This window comes from Apodemus sylvaticus, chromosome 7 (assembly GCF_947179515.1).
Source record: "Apodemus sylvaticus chromosome 7, mApoSyl1.1, whole genome shotgun sequence".
NCBI lineage: Eukaryota > Metazoa > Chordata > Mammalia > Rodentia > Muridae > Apodemus > Apodemus sylvaticus.
Window position 1 is genome coordinate 63,181,218 of NC_067478.1, and position 20,970 is coordinate 63,202,187.

Sequence of the window (20,970 nt, forward strand, 5' to 3'; positions counted from 1 at the left end):
ATACCCTGGAGCTGGAGTTACAGGCAGTTGTGTGCTGCCTTGGTGCTAGGAGCCAAACTTAGGTCTTGTCTCTCCAGCTCCTCCTCCTTCCTTCCTCCCGTCCTCTCTCCTCCTTCCACCATGTGTGCTTGCATGTAAGTCATGGCGTATGTGTGGAGGTTTGGCAGCCTGTATCCTGGAATTCTCTATATAAATTAGGTAGGCCTGGGACTCATAAAGATCCACCTGCCTCTGCCTCTAAGTGCCGGTATCAGAGGTGTGCAGCACACACTCAGCTTCCCTGCCTTTGTGTGGGTTTGCTTGCTAAGTGCCTTTACCCTCTTAGCCAGCTAATTGCATCTGGTTTTACATCCTATTCGTGTGGCTTTGCCTGTTCTAAGAATCTTTTTAAATAGAATCATGCAGAATTTGTCTTTTTGTGTCTTATTTCATTTGCCATGTTTTCATAGTTTTCTCATGTTGTAGAATGTCTTAGCATTTCCTGTCTTTCTCAGCCTGGAAAATACTCTGGAGCTAAATTCTTCATATTTTTTATTTAGCTGTTTCAGCACTGTTGGTGTTGCTTAGAACATTAGTGTGCAAATACCCATTTGAGATTCTTTTAATTTCTTTTCTGTTGCTGGGGATAATGATAATTCTCTGCTGAACCTTTTGAGGAGGCTTCAAACTATTTTCCACTATGGCTGTGTCACTTTACGTTTACATCAGCAATGCAGAAGGTCTGTCTCCTCATACCTTTGCCCCATTTAGACCATCTTAGTATGAAATGTTACTGTGGCGGTTTATGTGTGCCTGGATGTGTGTATTTGTGTGTGTGTGTGTGTGTGTGTGTGTGTATTTTTTTCATATTCCTTGTGCGTGGGAATGTCCTGGGGCCTGTGTCACAGTGTATGCTTGGAAGTCAGAGAACAACTTTATCTGGCATTGTCCTTTCCTTCTGTGTGTATTGACACTCAGGGCATCAGACTTAGCAGCAAGTACCTTGCCCTGCTGAATCATCGTCCTTGTGTTTTGATTTGCATTTCCAGGACCTTGGAAAATCTTTGCAGATAGATTTCTATTACACTGAAGGAGAGCAACAAGATTGTAAATGCAGCTAAGGCTGGAAGATGAAAAACAGCGAGGAAAGTAGGAAAACTAGGAAGAAAATGTTACCCTAGAAGTTAAGTGGGAGTCATGTTTAAGGCAGAGCAATAGACATTTCTATCAGGCTAAGGATGTAGCTCAATGCTAGAGCATTTGTTTACCATATGGGAGGCTTTGGGTTTGATCCCTAAAACAATAAAAATATATATGCTAAATAAATGGGCTAGCCAGGTGTGATAGCACATCCCTAATTTAATTCCAGCATTTACTGGAGAGGCAGAGAAAACCTGTCAAATTCTTCAGGACAGCACAATTAAGATAAAAACCAAGAGTTGATCATCTAATTTAGCAACATGGAAGTCAGCAGTGACCTTTACAGGAATAATTCTATAGCAGATTAAAAATAACTGGGTGTGGAGGTACACATCTTTAATCCCAGCACTCCAGAAGCAGATGGACTTCTGTGATTTGGAAGCCAACCTATTCTACATAGTGAGTGCTAGAACAGCCAGGGCTATGTAGAGAGACCCTGTCTCAAACAAACAAACAAACATACATACATACATACATAGGGAAGAGGCTTGCAACACAATCACGATCACCTGAATTCTATCACTACATGAAAATGTCCCATGTGGTGGCTCACATCTACAGTCACAGCGCCAGTATTCCTAAGATGAGAAGAGAGAAGAAACTTATGAATGCAGTGCAGCAACAGAAGTAACAAGAGCCTGTGCCCTGAGTCAGGGTAGAAGGCAAGAACTAGCTCACAGGATCTTGTCACTTGGCCTACACACATTGGTAGTCTTCTTCAGTTCCTCTTCAGCTTTCTGAGAAGTAACCCTCAGAATCTGGAGCTCACAGATGTAACTGGGCTGCTTAGCCAGTGAGCTGCATGGGTCTCTGTCCCACTCGACTCAGTGTGCCTCCTGATCCATCCTCCCAGCTTCTCTACTGTGGATATTTTCATTTTGTTAGTGAGTATGTTATTTGTTGTGATACTTGATACTGAGTTTATATTGTCTCAATATACATGCCACACTGCCTCACTTACAGTCATGATGTATGCATAGGACCAAGGAACTGCGGAATCCCCTTTGGTTTTCCACAGCATCACTTATGGTTATCAGTGTGGTCAATAAATAAATTTGAGTATTTATGTTTCTATTATTAGTTATAGACAAATTTGAATATTCTAACTTTTAAAATTAGTTTTTCTCTGTCTAATTTGAACTGTTAGGATTTATCTTGTTTTATTTTGCTTTGCTTGGTTGAGGACATGTAGAGTACATGAAACATGTTGAGTACATGTTTCACTATGTAGTTCTGGCTAGACCAGAGCGCTCAATGTAGACCATGTTGGCCTCGAACTCACAGAGGCCAACCTGTCTCTGCCTTCTCAGTGCTGGGATTAAAGACTTGTGCTAAAGCTTCTTCAGCCCTGATTTTTGTCATGTGTAGCTTAGACTGGCCTCAAACTTCCTGCATATCCCAGGCTGGCCTTGAGTGCATCACCCCCTACCTCCATTTCCCAGCTGCTAGACTACAGGCATGAGTCGCCATGCCCAGCCAGACTCTCGGTTATTCTTACTTTCTTAATACTTTCAGATTCTGCCAGGCAGTGGTGGTGCATGCCTTTAATCCCAGCACTTGGGAGGCAGAGGCAGGCAGATTTCTGAGTTCGAGGCCAACCTGGTCTACAGAGTGAGTTCGATGACAGCCAGAGCTAGAAACCCTGTCTGGGGGCGTGGTGGGGGGGACTTTCAGATTCTGAGAGGTTAGGTCTTAAAAGGTGACTAAGAAAATAAAGTTCTGTTTTTCATGGCAGTTACTGGGAAAAGAGCTTTCATGGTAATTAAGTGTAACCAAGATGCCTCTCAGCCACTTCTCAAGCATGCTATATGTTAGACATCCTAACTACAAAATAATGAAACATCAGATCATTTGGACATTGCCAAAGAACATTTCTGCTAATCCATAATAGTTCCCTAACTTGTTATTATGTAGCTAGCAGAGTCTTACTTTAGGTTACATGTCTGCTTTTGCATAAAAAAATTTAAAAAAAATACCACTCTTACTTAAGAAAATTTGTTTTGTGGCATGATTTTTTTTCAGAAAATTCTATCACTTACTCCCCTAAGCAGGTCTGGAATGTACCCCGCTGAACAGCCTTTACATGCTCAAACCTTTTAAAATAAGCCATCTTCCTTTCTCTTAGTGAGAACAGGGTTGTGTACTGTTTCTGACCGAATTTCCATAAATGCTTTAATTTCCTTAAGTCTTCCAGAACTTCCATTGAGTTGAACCTAGGGTACTGCCCAACATTCCAGGAGAGCTGAGACTCTCATGATTGCTTGTGTTAAAAGAATATTCAGTTCTTATTCTCTTTGAGAAATGTCAAGCATCCTTTGTTTATGAGGCTGATTTCTATTATAGGAAGCCAGAGATAGCATGTACTCCCATATTAAGAGCTGCAGAAAGGTAGGGTTCTGTTCTTGTTTGTTGAGCACAGTCCTCCTGGTCTGTGAACTGGAGAGCATTGTTATCAGGGTTGAGGCAAAGTCTGGACTGATCCTTGTTCTTTTTAAAATGACAGATTTGACCCAACTAGCCTGAATTTTTTTCTTTCAGTTTCCGGACATCAGTCAAGAGTCTGACTCTTCATTTGTTTTCATCTGCAAAAATCCCCAGGAAATGGTTGTGAAGTTCCCTATTAAAGGAAATCCTAAAATCTGTAAGTCATCATCTTTGATGATCTCAAATGCCGTTCTTTTGTGTTCAATGTCCTCCTTGGTGTTGGGAATATTATGTTTATCAATAGCATATGTTTATCAGAAGTCCATGGTTATCACACTATCACATGGTTATCATGGGAGTACATGCTATCTCTGGCTTCCTGTAGTAGAAATCAGCCTCATAAACAAAGGATGCTTGACATTTCTCAAAGAGAATGAGGGATTTCCAGGGCAGCCTCCTGTTCTGCTACAATCAAACCTTGTCTCAAATCTGGAAGGCCAGTTTGAGGCTCATGAGCTGCTGTCTCAATATTTTTATTTAATTTTTTTTTGGTTTTTTTTTTTTTTTTGTTTTGTTTTGTTTTTTGTTTTTCAAGACAGGCTTTCTCTGTGTAGCCCTGGCTGTCCTGGAACTCACTCTGTAGACCAGGCTGGCCTCGAACTCCGAAATCTACCTGCCTCTGCCTCCCAAGTGCTGGGATTACAGGAGTATGCCACCACGCCTGGCTCTTTATTTATTTTTAAATACTGTACACTGTATTTCATATGAGTACACTGTCACTCTCTTCAGACACATCAGAATAGGGCATTAGATCTCATTACAGATGGTTGTGAGCCACTGTGTGGTTGCTGGGAATTGAACTCAGGATCTCTAGAAGAGCAGTCAGTGCTCTTAACTGTTGAGCCATCTCTCTAACCCCATTTTAAACAGATTTAATTCACTTTATTTTTCTTCTATAAAAACCCTTATGTGATAGGTAGCCACAGCTGAAGCCTGGGTCCTTGAACAGAGACTCTGGTGTGGGTTTTCACAAGATGATCAGTGTAAGGAGACTTGGTGAACACAGTCTCTTTCCAAAGGTTGGGGGTCAGGTAGTTGTAGGTCTTGGAGATGGCATCAAAGGTGGCCTTGGCAAAGTTGCCCAGAGTGGCAGTGCAGCGTCTGGCTGATGTGTAGCAGTCACCAATACTGGCCATCATCAGTAACTTTTTTGGGCACAGGAGCGAAGGCAATGCCAGTGCCTCTGGGGGCAGGGATGAGACTAGCACAGAGCTACATCGGCCTGTCACCTTGCATGGAACAGTGTGGGGCTTGCCAATCTTGTTCCCCAGTAGCCTCTGCACACTGGGATGAAGAGAGCTTGGCCAAGATGATGGCCTCTTAGATGGCAATGGAGCGTTTAACACCAAGACCAATGTGACCATTATAGTCCCCAATAGCTACAATAGCTTTGAACCTGATCTGCTGGCCAGCCCGAATCTATTTTATGTGCATTGGTGTTTTGTCTGAATGTGTGTTTGTGTGAGGGTATCAGATCCTCTGGAGCTCAAGTTACAGATAGTTATGAGTTGCTATGTGGATGCTGAGAATTGATCCCCATCCTCTGGAAGAGCAGCCAATGCTCTTAACCACTGAGCCATCTCTCCAGCCCCAAATTTTAAAAACTTATTGCATTATATCTTACAAAACACATGAAAATCTCTATGAAAGTTACAGGAATCACGACTAACACTTTTCCCCTAGTAACTTCTTGCTCATCTGTTTTATATGATTTGATAAGTTTTGTTTTGTTTTGAGACAGAGTCTCACTGTGTAGCCCAGACTGGCATAGAATCACAGCAATTCTCCTGCCTCACTCTCTTAAGTGTTGAGATTATAGATGTGGTTGAATACTGAAATGCTTTAGGTATTAAATGTAAAATATTGGTGAAACGCAAAAAATTAAACATTATTACTACTCTATGAAAAGAATGTGCGATATGTTCACTCTATTAGCCCCAAGTCTTTGTGACAGTCTTAGGTAGCCCAGGCTGACCATAAACTCTCTGAATAGCTGAGGATGACCTTGAACTCCAACCTTTCTGCCTCTACCTCCAGAATGCCAAGATTATCGATGTATACAATAATGCCAAGCTTAGAATCCACATCTTAGAAAAACTAGGCTCCAGGATATAGAGGTGACTCAGCTGGTAAGGGTGCTACTGACAAGCTTGAAAACTCAAGTCCCATCTCTAGTTGGTAGAAGGAAAGAATTGAGTCCTGCAAGATGTCCCTCTGATTACATGTACACAGCGTTACAATGTCATGCATGAACATATACACACATTGCATATGTGTGTATATACACACATATATATACATAGAACATACATACATACAATGTAAGATAAAAGATAAGGTTTAAGGTAATCATACTGTCTGCCTCTTCTGTAATAAGCTTAGTTCCTTGCTTAATCAACCTGGTTGGCTTAAGAGTTGCTGCTTTTAATAGTCATGTGGTTAGATGCTACAGATATGAAAAGGTGGTGGGTTGTTAAGAGTTCACAGATTGATGACATAAGTCTGCTTTCTTTAATCCCTCCCAAGTACTGGGATTCAAGACTTGTGACAACACCTGGCTGACTTAAGAGCTCTTGCGTGTACAGAGGTTCCATTCCCAGCACCACTTGAGAGCTCAAAGTTGTAACTCCAGTTCCAGGGAAATTGACACTTTCTTATGGACTCTGTGGGCACCAAACACACATGCAGTACATAGGCATACACACAGGCAAAAACACTCACATAAAATGAAAGTAGATCTTTAAAAAACAAAAAACAAAAATTATTCACAAAGTTTTTGCATTGTATTGTATCAAGTATGACAATCTATAGAGAATTTAAATTATACAAGCAAATGTAGAATGCATGTAAGCCTCATACCATTTTATGTAAGGGACTCACATTAATACATATGGAGTTTAATATTTGTGAGGATTCTAAAGCCAAAGCTCCACAAATACAGAGACAATTAGTATTTTAATTAGTCGATTAAATGACTTGGTGTACTTGGTCTATAGAAAGCACATGTTAGCTATAATTTCAAGGGTTCTCCCCACCCCCCACCCCATTTGATTTTGTGGTTGAGTAATCAGGTTTAGGAAAGTTTTTAGGGTTTGGATTTAATTAATTGACTTAAGCCTACAGCACTGGGTATTCTCAGGTGGTTTCCCAGCCAAGTACTAACCAGGCCTGACCCTGTTTCCAAGATCACACTAGGCAGGGTGGAATGGCTATTTGGGTTTGTGAGTTTTGTTGTTGTTTTTAAAGATTAATGTATGTATGTATGAATGTATGTATGTATGTATGTATGTATGTATGTATGTATGTGAGTACACTGTTGCTGTTTGCCAAGAGGGCATCAGATTCCATTACAGATGGTTGTGAGTCACCATGTGGGTGCTGGGAATTGAACACAGGACCTCTGCAAGAGTGGGCCGTGCTCTTAACTGCGGAGCCATCTCTCCAGCCCTGTTTGTTTTATTTTTTAAGCTTTATTTTTATTTTTATGTGCATTGGTGTTTTGACTACATGTATATGTCTGTGTAAGGGTATCAGATCCTCTGGAACATATATACGTACATACATGGCTGTCTCATACTCAAAGTATGGCTGGAGTCATAGGTAGTTGTGAGCTGCCATGTGAGTGCTGCGAATTGAACTTGGGTCCTCTGAAAGAGCTGCCAGTACTCCTAACCACTGAGCAATCTCTCCAGCCACTGGGTTTTCATTTTTTGAGATAGAATCTCTAGGGTCTTATTGTGTGATCTAAGCTGACTTCAGCTGCATTGTAAAACCTAGATTGACCTTGAACTCAAGACCCCCCTGCCTCACTTCCTAAAGAGTTACACTTGCGGTGTGAGACACCACACCAACACACAAATTGTATTTTACTAATCTTTCTGGCTGTTTTTCTGTTCCTTTTACTTTATCCAATTGCTTCAAGAACAAATTTCCAATTTATATTTTATTTTTGGGATACACTATTATGGCACTGAAAAGGGTCGTTAGTAGTATGTAGTCTCTTTTCTTCTGTTAGTTGAAAATAAATTGAAGAGTAGAAATGACTAATGACATCCTCATCCTTTCATAGCAAGAGGAAATCTTGAGGAACAAGCCTGAAATCGGAAAACCCAAGGCAGTATTGAGAACTGGATATCTGGAGTCTTCAGTAGATCCCAAATTCTCACATAGTGAGCGTTCCTAAAAACCGAAAGAAGATTTGATAACTTACTTGAACCTCAGTACCACCACCTCTTATCTGCTGCTTTGTGTTACTTAGTCGTCTCTGTTACAGTGAGGATTTAAAATTTGTATTAGTTGCCTTTTTTCTGTTTGTTTTTTGTGCTTGTTTGTTTTGTTTTTGAGAAAAGGTCTCATGATCCCCTTCAATTCACTCTGGAGCAAAGTCTAGCCTCTGTTTCCACCTCCTGTTTAATTTGTTTGATGAAAGTGTTTATTGACCACCTACCAATTGACAGTGTTGTGAGGGAGACAAAAGAAAATCTGTCTTGAGCTAGGGCTTTTTGCCAGCTTGCTGTCACATTCCATGCCCAGTTAGGCGGCATGGGATGAAGGAACGAAGTCACATGGACGCCAACATCCTAACGCCCAAATTAAAATCAATGATGTTGTGACATTATGAATAGCATTTGGGTAGCCCAGAAAAAGGTGTACTACTGTTGTAGAAGCAGGTATAGTCCTGAAAAACTAGAGAAAGAGGCCTAAAGGAAGCATCTAGGGCTAAGGCTGCTTTTCTCCCAGTCTCCTTGTTCTGCAGTTAGAACACAATTCTTATCTTAATTGGACAAATGAGGCCATTGAAATCCAGAGAGGCTGAATGACTTGTCTGGTTCATACAGGTATTAAGCAGCTTCCAGTGAGGGTTCATTCTGTCACATTGGATTGTGCAAGTGAAAAGAATTACTGTGTGAGTGGCAGCGCTGCAGGGTGTGTGCTCACAGTGTGTATGCTCACAATGAGCCAGGCTGCCCTGTACCAGGACGCTCTACAAAGTATTTTCTATATTAGCATCATCATCATCCCCGTTGACTTAAATTAGGCTTTTTGTGGGAAAAAAATTTGTAAGCTTTTTTTCTCAGACCAGACAAACAGCAACTTTAAATTTTTTCTTCGTGAAATAGATGCTTTCAAAGACTTGGGAATTGAACCTGAGTCCTCTGGAAGAACAGTCAGTGCTCCTAACCACTGAGGTATCTCTCCAGGCCCTGGGTTTTCATTTTTTGAGATAGAATCTCTAGGATCTTACTGTGTGGTCCAGGCTGACTTCTGCTTTGTTTTGTTTTGTTTTGTTTTGTTTTTAAGCAGAGGCATACTATGTATAGTTTTACTGGCCAAGAACTTGGTTTGTAGACCAACCTGCTCTTGGATATACAGGATCCTCCTGCCTCTGCTTTCAGAGTACAACTTACTGCATAAACCTGACAGCGTCTGAGGTTCCTTCCTTTCTAAGTTTAACACTTAGAAGGGCCATATAATCTATGACCTTTACCCCCTCTTAGCTGGCGATAGGGACTCTTTGTCAGGAAAGCATTTATATGGATTCTACTCCACTGCTTCAGGTCACTCCCCCTATTAAGTTGGAGGCAGCAAAAGAGTGAGTTGAACTGCTTTTTCCACTGTGAGGGGGGTTCATGCTTTGTACTCAGCTAGTTAACAGGTCAGTGGAATGGGTCTCTTACTGTGTGAAGTGCATTTCTGTATGGCATGCCCCTATACTTTCTTCTTTTCTGTTTATCTACAGATCTGTGATCTTTAGAAAAGTTTATCTTAGTATCAGACATCATAACCTACAAAATTAGAAATATTCTTTAGAAATATTCTTACATAAATATCTGTGTGTGTGTGTGTCTGTCTGTCTGTGTCTGTGTGTCTGTCTGTCTGTCTACAGTATTCCCACTATTTTCTTCTTAGAAAATAAAACTCTGAAGTTTGGAAGTGCCCAGTGTCCTGAAGCAAGATAATTGAATGTGACAGGAACACAGTAACCAGAAGACCTAGGAGGCCAGGAAAGATTTGCAATGCAAATATAAAAATAAATAATGAGTGAGACTTCTTTTTTCTCTTACAGGGAAACTGGATTCCAAGATCCATCAAGGAGCAAAGAAGGGGTTAATGAAGCAGAATAAACCTGTCTGACCAGGAAGAAAGGAACTGACCAACATAGCAGAGCCTTGTGTGCTCAACTGCTCTCCACTGGTCCTTTGGGATTGAAGCAGTATGAAGCAAAAGGCTTGGTACCAGGCTTCAGTCTCTGAGAATTTAAACTCTTTGCAAATCTGTATATTTTTCTTAAAGGGTGGGATTCCTTATGAATTGGGTCACAAATCTTTGAATATGTTATTTATAAAAAATCATTTAAAAAATTCTAAGTCTTGGACATTTTTCTCAGAACTAAATTCAAAACAGGAAGGAACAAATTGGAAATTATTTTCCTCAGTGAGATTTGTATTTTTAATTAGGAAAATCTTAACATAGATTAACATTTTTACAAGAGACTCTGAATTTAACTTCTTTTCTCAAAATATTAGAATGGAGAATATTAGGATGTTTGAGGAATCTTTGTTTAATGTAAGCCTGTGATGAAATGTGAATGTTCTTACCAAATGTTCTGCTTTTAACATCTTGAGAACAGGTCTCATTCTATGACCCAGGCTTGCCTGGAACTCACAGCAGTCCCCTTCCGAAGCCTCTTAAGTGCTGTGGTTACAGACCAATAGGGCCATGCTCAGTTTCTAACCCGCAGGCTCTCAGTGTGGAAAGCTAGAATTCCCATTATTAGCAGATTTTTTTTTTCTTTCTGGAAAAGATAACACGAAGACCTACTTTCTTTTGTTCTTAAGTTTGAGAACATGGGTTAGTCTGGAAAGTGTGGGAGCCACCTGCTAATGCACCCTGAAGCTGCCCTGTTTGTTTTGTTAGTGTTGCAAAAGAATCGTGTAGATGGGACAATTAGAAAATACAATCCTTTGGTAAATACATCAAAAAGCCCTCTAATGCTGAAAGCAAGCCCCTTTAAAACTATAAATATCCTAAAAAGCCATGACTGGAAAAATAAGGGTTGGTTTGAAGTGAGATTTTTCACTGGTCCCTTTAACCCTTCTCAAGAAGCACTTGTTTCTGAGGCTCTTCTAAAGTGCTGTTGGAATCTCAGTTGCTGGATCCTAGGAAATTCATGGTCTTCAATGTGTATGTTTTACTTTTTATAAAACACCACTACCATGCTGAGGATGTTGGACTCCCTCCAACAGTTTGTGTTCTTGACTTAAAAAAGAAAGCGCAAGTGAGAAAGAAAAAAAGTACCTTGTGTTATGAAAAAGATTAATTTCCCTTTCTTTAATCCTTCATATTCAGCATTTATTTGCATTGAAATGCCTCCACTCATTCCACATTGGCGCTCACTCGACTGTGAACTGCTTGCTGCATAGCACTGGTTCTGCGGAGGCTGATCACTCTGGATTCCCAGGGAACCCCGGACAGATTCTTGTTCCAGTGATGCACATATGCAGGATTTTCTCTCTTGTTCTGTTGGACCTCTGTGTATAAAGTGGAAGAGTTAGTGGCATTTACTATTGAGAGAGATGTCTTTTTGGCCTCTTGGAAACCCTACCATTGTTGAAGGCAAAACTGTGTTTACTCTGTAGTTAATAGTTTACCAAGCAACAATAGCACCTTGAATTCTATGCTGAAATTGTCTGGCTCTCTTAATATCAAAATAAAGTTGAAAGGTAGGATGGGAAGAAACAAAGAAATGGTGTGTGTGTGTGTGTGTGTGTGTGTTCTCGGCTCTTTTATTTGAAGACAGCCTTTGCACAGATGAGTATGGATTGTTTTTTTCTTTTCTTTTTAAAAAAGATTTATTTATTTTATGTATATGAGTACACTGTAGCTGTCTTCAGACACACGAGAAGAGGGTATAGGACCCCATTAGAGATAGCTGTGAGCCACCATGTGTTTGCTGGGAATTGAACTCAGGACCTCTGGAAGAGCAGTCCATGTTCTTAACCTTTGAGCCATCTCTCCAGCCCTGTTTTTTCTTTTCTTTTCTTTTGGTTTTTTGGATTTGTTTTTTTCCAGACAGGGTTTCTCTGTGTAGCCCTGTCTGTCCTGGACCTCACTCTGTAGACCAGGCTGGCTTCGAACTCAGAAATCCGCCTGCCTCTGCCTCCCAGATTGCTGGGATTACAGGCGTGCACCACTACTGCCCAGTTTAGCCCTGTTTTTTCTATGTGGATAAATTTGTGTGCATACTTTAAGAGAAAAAAAGTTAGGAATATCAACAGATTAGCTCATCAGCCTGATCTTTGCAGGTTTATAAGAACCCACCTCAGCTTCTCAAACACACAGCCAGAACCACATAAATAAATGGCAGAGCTACTTGGAAACTTCTCCTTTTTATGGTTAGGCTGGGAAAGTATCTTTGGTTCACGTGGTAGTGGTAGTATAAGGTCTCTCTTCTGTTTGCTGAGACACAAGGGAGGAAGTATGGGTAGATGGCCCTCAGTTGCTCACTGATGAATAGTATAATTTAAAGTCAGATGGAAATTCTTAGTAGCCTGAGTTCAAACTTGTCCAAGAATAGCCTGTTGGGGTATTGTGACACTTCACTGTGACCCTGTTACTCTGGGGCATTTTCACCTAAGGAAGTTCTTGACTTTCCTAGTTGCTTTTCTGTTGCAGCTTCTGTGTTCCCTTTTGAAGGACTGAATTAAGATGCCATTACTTTGTACAGTAAAGGAATTGTCTTTTTCTTTTTGTTTTTCCCAGACAAGATTCAGTTTCCTTTATATGAGCTCACAATAGGGCATGTCGGAAATTATGGACTTTGTTAAGAGTTGATGAGATCTTATCTTTAGTGAAGTACTTAGAATAGATTAAGAATTTGGCCAGATTTGGTTATATATACCTTTAATCCCAGCACTCAAGAGGCTGAGGCAAGTGATCTCTATGAGTTCCAGGCCAGCAAGGGTTATATAGTAAGTCCCTGTCACACAGGAAAAAAAAAAGAATTTGGATTTTTTTTCTTCTTTAGCTAATACAGAGAAAGAACTGTCATATATTTTCTTTTTAAACTGAAATTTTATTGTAAACCCATTCCCACCCACCCCCAGCATGTAAATATGAGACACTTCAAAGATTACTTTTACAAATAAGTATAGTTATAGGCTTCTATGATTTATGACACTTAATCCTTTCCATTTTAATTACTGTCTCTCCTATAGCCCATTCATGTGGTGGCCATTTAATTTAGAAGATTCATTTAAAGCCATGTGGGGCCTAGGCAAGACTAGATGGCATGGGGCCGTTCACTTGACCAGCTCAGCTACTAAACTAGAGAAACCAGCCAACTTCAGTTAGGCTGGGAGGAGGGAGGGCAGTCCAGTGATAAAGGGTATTTTCTTCCTTGAGAGTCAAATAGCAAGCACACATCTGCTGTTCTCAGCTTCTGTGGATGTGTTTGGGAGGAGCTGAAGCACATCGAAGGCTCCAACAGCAACAAGGGATCCAGCCTGCAGGGAGCTTCTCTACTTTTCTCCTGTAGAGAAAAAAGAACAGTGCCATCCTATGTCACAGTGAACTCCATTTACGTGTGTGAATACAATGTGGCTTCATTCAGGAGATGAGATGTAAACTGATCAGATGTGGAATTTTCAGTTGTGAAAATGGGAATTCCCGGAAAGAAACACCAGTTAAAAAATACCCGAGATTGGAGTCAGGCAAAAGGGGTGGGGTTGCCTAAATCCACAGAGAGATGTGTCAGGAAAGAAGATCTGGGCATAAGACTTAAGAAGAGTCTTCTCAGGCATGGTAGTTGCATGCCTTTAATCCCAGTATTTGGGAGGCATAAGCAGGTGGATCTCTAGGGTTGTGCTGCCTAATATGGTAGCCATTCGTTGTTTAAATTTGAATTAAATCACTCGTTGTTTAAATGTGATTTAAATTTTAAGTAAATACTCAGTTCTTCAGTCACTGTACCTTCAGCGCCCTAGTAGCTCATGTGTGGCTGGAGACTTCTGAACAGCAGGGGGCAGGGGTTAGCAAAGTCATTCCTTAAGGGTTAGCTAGCAGCTGGCTTTTGATTTTGTAAGTCATTATTCAGCTGTGCGATTGTACTGCAAATATACCCACTGATAATGTGAGCAAACTAGCTTGGCTACACCAGGAAAGCTATTGGCTGGTTGGTTTGTAGACACTTTTGAGACAGTCTCTCTGGGTAGCCCAGTTCAAGCCCAGGACTCACCTTGAATTTTATATCTCTAGCCTCAAGCTCCCAAGCGTTGGAGTCTGTGCCACCAAACCAGATTCATATAATTTTTGTGTTGTAAAATATCTTTTTTTTTAATTATTGTTAAAATGTAAAAACTAATTTTTAACTCACAGGATTTACAAAAACATGTGGTGAATCTGATTTGTTCGTTGAGCTACCAGTTTGCTAATGCTTGCTCTAGAGATATAAGAAGTCAAAACTTGAGATTCTCTTACTGCCTTATACATTAGATCCTTATCTTTAGTCAGAGTCAACTAACTCTGATTAAAAGCTTAGTAGAACTCTTTCCTTGTCCCCCAACTGTTTTAGTCTAGTGCTACAATGTTTAACCCTTAATCACAGAAATATGGAACCCTAAACCCTGTTTTTCCTCTCTGTTAAATAGACCCTCATTTTGTAATATAGAATATAGATTGGAAAGTTGGCTGTCACCATGAGTCGTCAATTCTGTCCCTTTACTGTCCAAGGACAATGCGACTATCTATGGACCAAAAGGGAATTACTTTTTCCTAGACTAGACAGGCTTAGTGTTCATCTTTAAGCTGTCAGCCCTCTCACCCTCCTTTTCTTTTTGTAGAGATACCAATGGAGAGAGTAAAGGGACGTTATGACTCACTTGCTCTATAAGTCACATGCTACTTTGAATGACACCAGTGAAGAGTGCCCTTAGAATTAGAGAATAAAGGTAACTGCATAGCTAAATAAAATGGTCCAGGAAGGGCATGATGGGGGTTCTTGCGAATTAGATAAACATTTGTTTGCTGTGGTAGGAGGTGGAAGTCTTAGGTCATGAAGCTGTTTCGTAAGCAAGTGGTGGGAGGGCTCAATTACACAAGAACAGAATGTCTACTGTGTAGGAGATGGTGTGCTGGGCAATCTTAAGATGGATAACAGATTTAAAAGTCACAATCTATAATGACAGAATGGTGGGGCGGAGTGCAGAAACGGGCTCAAGATTAAAAAGCAGTAAGATTTAGTGATATTGGATGGTGAGGTGGAAAGGGACATAGAAGGCTTTAGAAACAGGTACTCTGTAGAGGAAAACAAACGGTAATCAAAAAACTGAAGACAATAAAAAAGGAGTTTGCGGGCCAGTAATATGGCACAGTGGTTAAAGAAGCGCGCTGCCAAGCCTAAGGACCTAAGCGTGATCCCTAAAACCAAATGGTGGAGGGAAAGAAGCGACTCCGCAAATTGTCGGCTGACCTGAATACGTGCGCCACAACACGTGTCCTGTCCCCCCCACCCCCACCCTAAATTCTTTTCTTAAAATAGTTTGCCGAACTAACCGGCAAAATGAATGAGACCATCAAGAGTTGTGTATTTGTCTTCTGTTCCTTGTAGAGAGGTTCATGTTCAGATCCCATGGTCTTTCCTCTTTTCATGGTGGAAAAACATATGTATTTAAGAGCTAACGCTTCTCCAGAGGCTTTCGGTGAGAAGTCTTATCCAGCCAGGAATCTTTGCACGAGGAGAGAGTTCAAACTGTTCAGCCCGGGCTTCTGAGCTTATCTTCGTTTCAACCCGCCCGCCAGGTTTTCCAGCATTCTTTTCTCAGGGCTCGAAGCTACCGCGCATTTAGAGACCCAGGACTTAGCTCGTACATCCAGGTTCCGGGTTTCCTCGCGCACTCGCCCGCTCCAGACTCCACAGCGCACGGAATCCGGATCCGAGAGCACGAGAATCCAGTGTCCGGGTCTTCCAGGCAACCCTGGTTGTCCCGGATCGCGGCGGCGGCGGCTGTGGCGGCGGTGGCGGCGGCGGCGGTGGCGGCGGCGGCGGCGGCAGCTGAGGGACCCGCAGCCCCGGACACAGCGGCCCGGGCCAGGCGGGGCGGAGCGGCGCGGGGAGGGGCGGAGAGCCGGGGCGGGGAGGGGGAGGGGCCGCGGCCCAGATGGCGGCCCGGGACGCGTAGCAGTGGTGGCTCTGCGGCCCGGGGCCCCGGGCGGGCGGAGGTGGCGGCTCCCGGGACCGGCCGCGCGGTGAGTCTAAGCTTTGTGTGGAGCCGGGGCTGGGAGGGGGAGGCGACGCTGAGGGAGGCCCGGCGCCGAGGGGCGCGGAGGGCGCCGGGGCAGCGGCGCCCGGCGGAGGAAGTGGGGGTTGGGGGGCCGGGGCGGAGCGAGGGGAAGGTGTGTGCGGGGAAAGCGGGGTCGTTGCGTGGGTGGGGGAGGGGGCCCGAGGTGAAGTTCAAAGCGTGGCCCGGGCGGTTCGGGCTGAGGGTGGCGGTGCCCGGGAGAGTCTCTGGTCTGGCCAGGTGGTAGGGCAGGCCAGAGAGTTTTCTGAGGCTCTGCTGAGGGGGCCCCGGGGCGACTGGGGCTCGTTAGGGACTCAGGGGAGCGGAGGGTTGAAAGCAGGACGTGTGCGCGGCCCGGGAAGGGGAGCAAGGTGGCTGGGAGCGTGCAGTCAGTAGGTTGTGGGTGTGTGCGCCTTCCCAGTCTTAGGTCACATTTACTCCTGTCCTTTTCTTCAAGATGGAGGGATCCCTAGGCCTGGACTTTAAACTGCTGCCCCTGTATCCCCGGGAGGGTTTGAGACCCTGTCCTGTTTGGAAAACCCATGCTGCCCTCTTTTCCCTTTATGTGTAATTACGGTTGGATCATCTCTGCTTTGCTCAGATTCTCCTTCCTCCCTCTGGGGCTGAGGAGGAGGAGACACATCTGACCAATTAATGTGTGTTTGTGAAACAGGCAGCGGCAAACAGTCATTTCGGCTTCTAGGAATTAGGCTCACACAGGGTGGAGAGAGCAGAGCCCTTCAGGGGGAATATTTCTGAACAAATCACAGATGATTAAATTCCCTCAGAAACCGCTTTCTACCTAAATGAGTGGGAACGATGGGGGAGAAAGCCTGTCTGTTTCCAGCCATGTGTCCAGAGCCCCAGGGGTTGAGGAGAGTCCCTAAGCCCCCACAGGCCTCTCTTTTCTGTATTAGGCTTTGCTCTGCAGCCTTGAGTTAATTTCACCCCTGCTGCTTTGTCTTGGGGGAGGGAGTGCTGGTTTAGGCTGTTGTGAGAGATGACTGTTCTGCTGCCACACAATAGTCGTGTCATTTTATCGGGAGTGCTACCCCAGGGCTGAGAACTGTTGCAGCAGAGATAAACCGGTCCCTCTCACCCGCCTATTGTGTACACAGTGAAGGTCATAGGTTCAAGTCTTGTCTGAGAGCTTTGGATATGCTCCATCTCCCAGGCTCCTCAGTGCCATTTTCTTCCTTTTCCACACTGGGGCTTGCCATTGGAGGAGGCCAGACAGAAAGGCTCTTCTTTTTGAGTGAGGAACAATGCAGGGCTCACTGGCACACATTTTTCAGAAGAATAGAGGATGCCAGCCATGCTGTGCCTGCCCTGGTTAGCCTGTAACTAAGTTGTGGAGGAATAGCGTCTGGGACGCGCCATCCTTATGCTTTGTGGTAGACCTTTGAGGAAGGTGACTGCGAAGAGGGGTCTGTACTTACATAAACAATTGTATTTAAATGTTTCTGTATAGAAATGGGAATCCCCTGCAGTTATTTTTGTTTGTTCTTTTAGGAAAACCACTAAAGACTTGTATATGAGTAAGAGAGGGGCGTCAAGGACCAAGTGCCCCTCCCCCAGTAGGGACTTGTTAGTTGCCCAGGCTGATCTCTAACTTAAAATCCTTCTGTCTCAGCCTGCTTAGTGCTAGCAATTACAGGTGTGCACCCTGCCCTGCACCCAGGAAGGTGACTTCCTGGTGAATAATTGCATAACAACAAAATAAAGCCGCTCAATTTTCCCAAGACAAGCTTTGAAAACAAAACTTTCCTTTTATAATTCAATATTTAATGAGAGAAGATTCAGGTATTGTGGAGAGAAATTTGCCACTGAGAGGAACTGCTAAAAATCATTTGGATCTAGTATTAGAGAAAGATAGAAGAATCATATTCTTGACTGTGAGATAGAAGAATCATATTCTTGACTGTGTCACGAAAGTCTCCAAGCAGTATTTTGGTGCCATTAAGTCAGTCAGTTTGTGTCTGTCTATCTGTCTCTCTCTCTCTCTCTCATATATCAATTACATCTATATATAATTAATTACAGTAGATATAATTGTATTACATATGTAATTACAAATGTAACAATTACATATATATGGGGCTAGAAAAGAGGTTTTCATGCAAGACCTTAAAGAAGTCTTAAAAGATTCACTGTAAAGGGGTTTGCATTAAGTATGCAGTGTATAAAATAGCTGTCTAACCATTTTCAGTAGTTTATCATTCAACCAGGCCCTTTGGTTTTTGGTAGAGGTCTTTCAAAGTGCTGAGGTCTCCCCCTCCATTATCCTTTTATATCACTGAGTTTCATTACATGATGGCCTGGCATTTAGATGGTGGCACTGTGATAGGAGAGAACAATTTTGTTTTTTTGTTTTTGTTTTTTAGTAAAAATGTCTTTAAGCTTTACCAAAAGTGTTGTCTGCCCTAGACTGTTTCTAACTATGTGTCCCAGGCTTCTTAGCATGCTCCAGGTAAACGGAATTTAAGGCTTTTTTCTTCTTGGGCTGTTGGCGTTTTTTCTTAAGTTTTGTCAGTGAAGGCAGACCCTCACATTAAGTTTGCCTTGATTAGATTTAGTAGTTTCAGAATTGGACTATTGAGCATGACCATCCCTTAGACACCATTTTAAGTGACTGTGATTCAGAGGTCACTTTGAATTCTTCACCTCCACCTTCTTGGTAGGAAATATTTTCTTGTGAGAAGTCTTTTTTTTTTTTTTTTTTTTTTGGATTTGGTTTTTTTTCGAGATAGGGTTTCTCTGTATAGCCCTGGCTGTCCTGGAACTCACTCTGTAGACCAGGCTGGCCTCAAACTCAGAAATCCACCTGCCTCTGCCTCCCAGAGAGCTGGGATTACAGGCGTGCGCCACCACCGCCCGGCTGTGAGAAGTCTTTATACTAGACACCTTACTGCTTATGACTATGTTGTGTGTGTGGATGTTGCTTCTTGTATTAATATGTTATAGTTAGCATTTAGCAGCTAAATGCCTGGAACAGGATAATTTGTTGAGGGGTTACTGATTGCTCTGTTAAGTAGAAGTACCACTCCTTATTTATCTGACTGTCAACACTAGAGCCTGAGCTCAGGCATGAAGGATGCAAACATACAGGGATATTTGTTCTCCAATAGTTCCCACTCCATTTCCTCTCTCCACTTCTTTGCCAGGCGTCCTAATACTTGCACTGCTCCAAAGGCAGCTAAGCAATTGTTATTTTCACTGTGGAAAACCAGCATGGATGGACTATTGCCAGACACTGAGATAAGATAGCCCTTGGTTGTGCGGCAAGTTTTCTTTTCAGCAGCTTAATTCTCACATCTACTTTTTTTTTTTTTTAAGTTTTCCTTTTTAAAAAATAAAAGCAACGTTGCAATGAAAAATAATAGAACACAAAACCCACAGTATGTTAAGTAGCGCCTTCATATCACCTCTCTGGTGGAAGTTGGCTGTAACAGGCAGAATGAAGATCATTGCTGCTGATTGGCAGGTTCTGGGTCCACTAAGTGTCGGTGAAGGACTCTTTTCACTAGAGAACAGGTAATTCACCAAAGCACCTGCCTAGCAAGGCATGTGGTGGCGGCGGCGGCAGCTGTGCAGCTGAAGAGGGATTATTGAGCAGGTGGCTGAAAAATCACATGCCACCCTGACAAGAAAATACTCAGTCCTGTGTGGTGTAGGCTCCGTTCACTCCGTTCACATGTGTGAAATTGCACTTTGTTTCACGTTCTTAATGCCTATTGTTGATTTGTGAGTGAGATGGTAATGGACTAGAGAAAAGAGGTTCTTGTCTGAGTGGCATGCCTTAGCCATGGCCCTCCATGGCCCTATTGTACTTCTGGAAGTTCTGGCTTTCTGCCCCATGAAAGGGAAGGAAATAGTGGTAATTCAGTGCTTCTAGGACTTGCTTATTAAAAGGAAATGGGAAACAGAAAGTGCTCTGCTGCCTTGATGGTGAAAGCTTTAGCTTGGGATGGCCAGCTGGGTGGGTGTAAAGGGGCCAGTTGACTTGCCCTGCTAAATCCACCTGAAGTTCCTTATGCAAAAAATTTGCATGTTTTTATTTTACAAATATCATTTCCTCCATGAAGTTTGTATTTCTTCAGTTTGCTTTCTTCAGTTTTTAGGTTTTTTTTCCTCCCAGTACCTTTATAACTTTTTCTTGATCTTCCAAATGTCACTTATTAAAACCAAATTATCACTAGAGGGCCAAATGATATTAAGGAACTATTTCTATTAAATATTTATTTTAAATATAGTAAAATAAAAGCAGTTACTGCATTTCCTGTGATTTAGAATAATACTTTATATTTTGAGGATTTCTGAAAATTCACAGATTTTCCTTTAGATTGTTATTACTGTCTCCTGTTAGCATGGCTTTCCTTTTCCATGTTCATTAAGGCAATTTGCTCTCTCATCTCCTTTTGAGATGGTGTCTTCCCATGTAACCTGGCTTGGAATTACAGGCATACACCACCACCCTTGGCCCTAGGCTAAAATTATGAACAAGAACTTGATGTTTGTTTTGTAATAATTTTCTATATTTGGTCTCAGGCTCCATGGTCCTTTGGTTCTGCACACATAACCAAGAATGGGTTTAGCCAATATAATTCATGGGAATTGAATTCACAGATATTGAAAGAAACCATATCAACTGTTTTAAAGTTCAGATGTTTTTCTCCAAGCCCAGTAGAGTGAAGGTTCTAACATTTATGCATGTATGTATGTATGTATGTATGTATGTATGTGCCCAGATCTCTCTTCCATCCTGTTGGAGCTTGGGATTGAATTCAGGTTGTAGACTTGAAGAGACAGACACTGTCATGGTCGGTTTTATTTAATTGTCACAAACTTGCATGTCCTCTCCTGTCACTCAGTGTGGCGCCTCCTTGTGCTGCCTTCTCTCCTTCCCTCGTTGCCCATCCTTTCTGAAGACTTCTCCAGCAGAGTAGAACACTAATTACTGTCCAGTAGTCACAATCCAGATCCCCCCTTCCTTCTCACCTCCTTCTGTCCTCCTTCCCAACCCCTCCCT

The 20,970-nt window shown here is 42.5% G+C and overlaps 3 protein-coding genes across 8 annotated transcripts in view; 2 read left to right on the forward strand and 1 right to left on the reverse strand.

Annotated features, from left to right (window-relative positions):
* Trip4 (thyroid hormone receptor interactor 4) overlaps positions 1 to 11,342 on the forward strand; it is a 57,619-nt gene extending 46,277 nt beyond the window's left edge. For 2 of the 4 annotated variants that reach the window (XM_052187989.1, XM_052187993.1), the window contains 2 exons: positions 3,718 to 3,820; positions 9,731 to 11,342. In XM_052187989.1, the coding sequence (XP_052043949.1) occupies positions 3,718 to 3,820; positions 9,731 to 9,798 (171 nt within the window). In that variant the 3' untranslated portion in view covers positions 9,799 to 11,342. Of the gene's footprint in view, positions 1 to 3,717; positions 3,821 to 9,730 lie in introns of those variants that run through there. The other 2 variants (XR_007978785.1, XM_052187990.1) reach the window with 2 other exon arrangements.
* Positions 11,343 to 12,770: 1,428 nt separating this feature from the next.
* On the reverse strand, positions 12,771 to 16,632 carry LOC127689714 (uncharacterized). The gene is made up of 3 exons (XM_052189347.1): positions 16,590 to 16,632; positions 15,217 to 16,243; positions 12,771 to 13,195 (listed from the first exon to the last, which is right to left on the reverse strand). Exons 1-2 carry the CDS (start codon positions 16,630 to 16,632, stop codon positions 15,495 to 15,497), a joined length of 792 nt encoding a protein of 263 aa, XP_052045307.1. The 3' UTR covers positions 12,771 to 13,195; positions 15,217 to 15,494.
* Znf609 (zinc finger protein 609) overlaps positions 15,826 to 20,970 on the forward strand; it is a 141,783-nt gene continuing 136,638 nt past the window's right edge. Inside the window, exon 1 of one of the 3 annotated variants that reach the window (XM_052187995.1) lies at positions 15,826 to 15,909. The gene's annotated coding sequence lies outside the window, so the exon portion shown is untranslated. The remainder of the gene's footprint in view (positions 15,910 to 20,970) is intronic. The other 2 variants (XM_052187996.1, XM_052187997.1) reach the window with 2 other exon arrangements.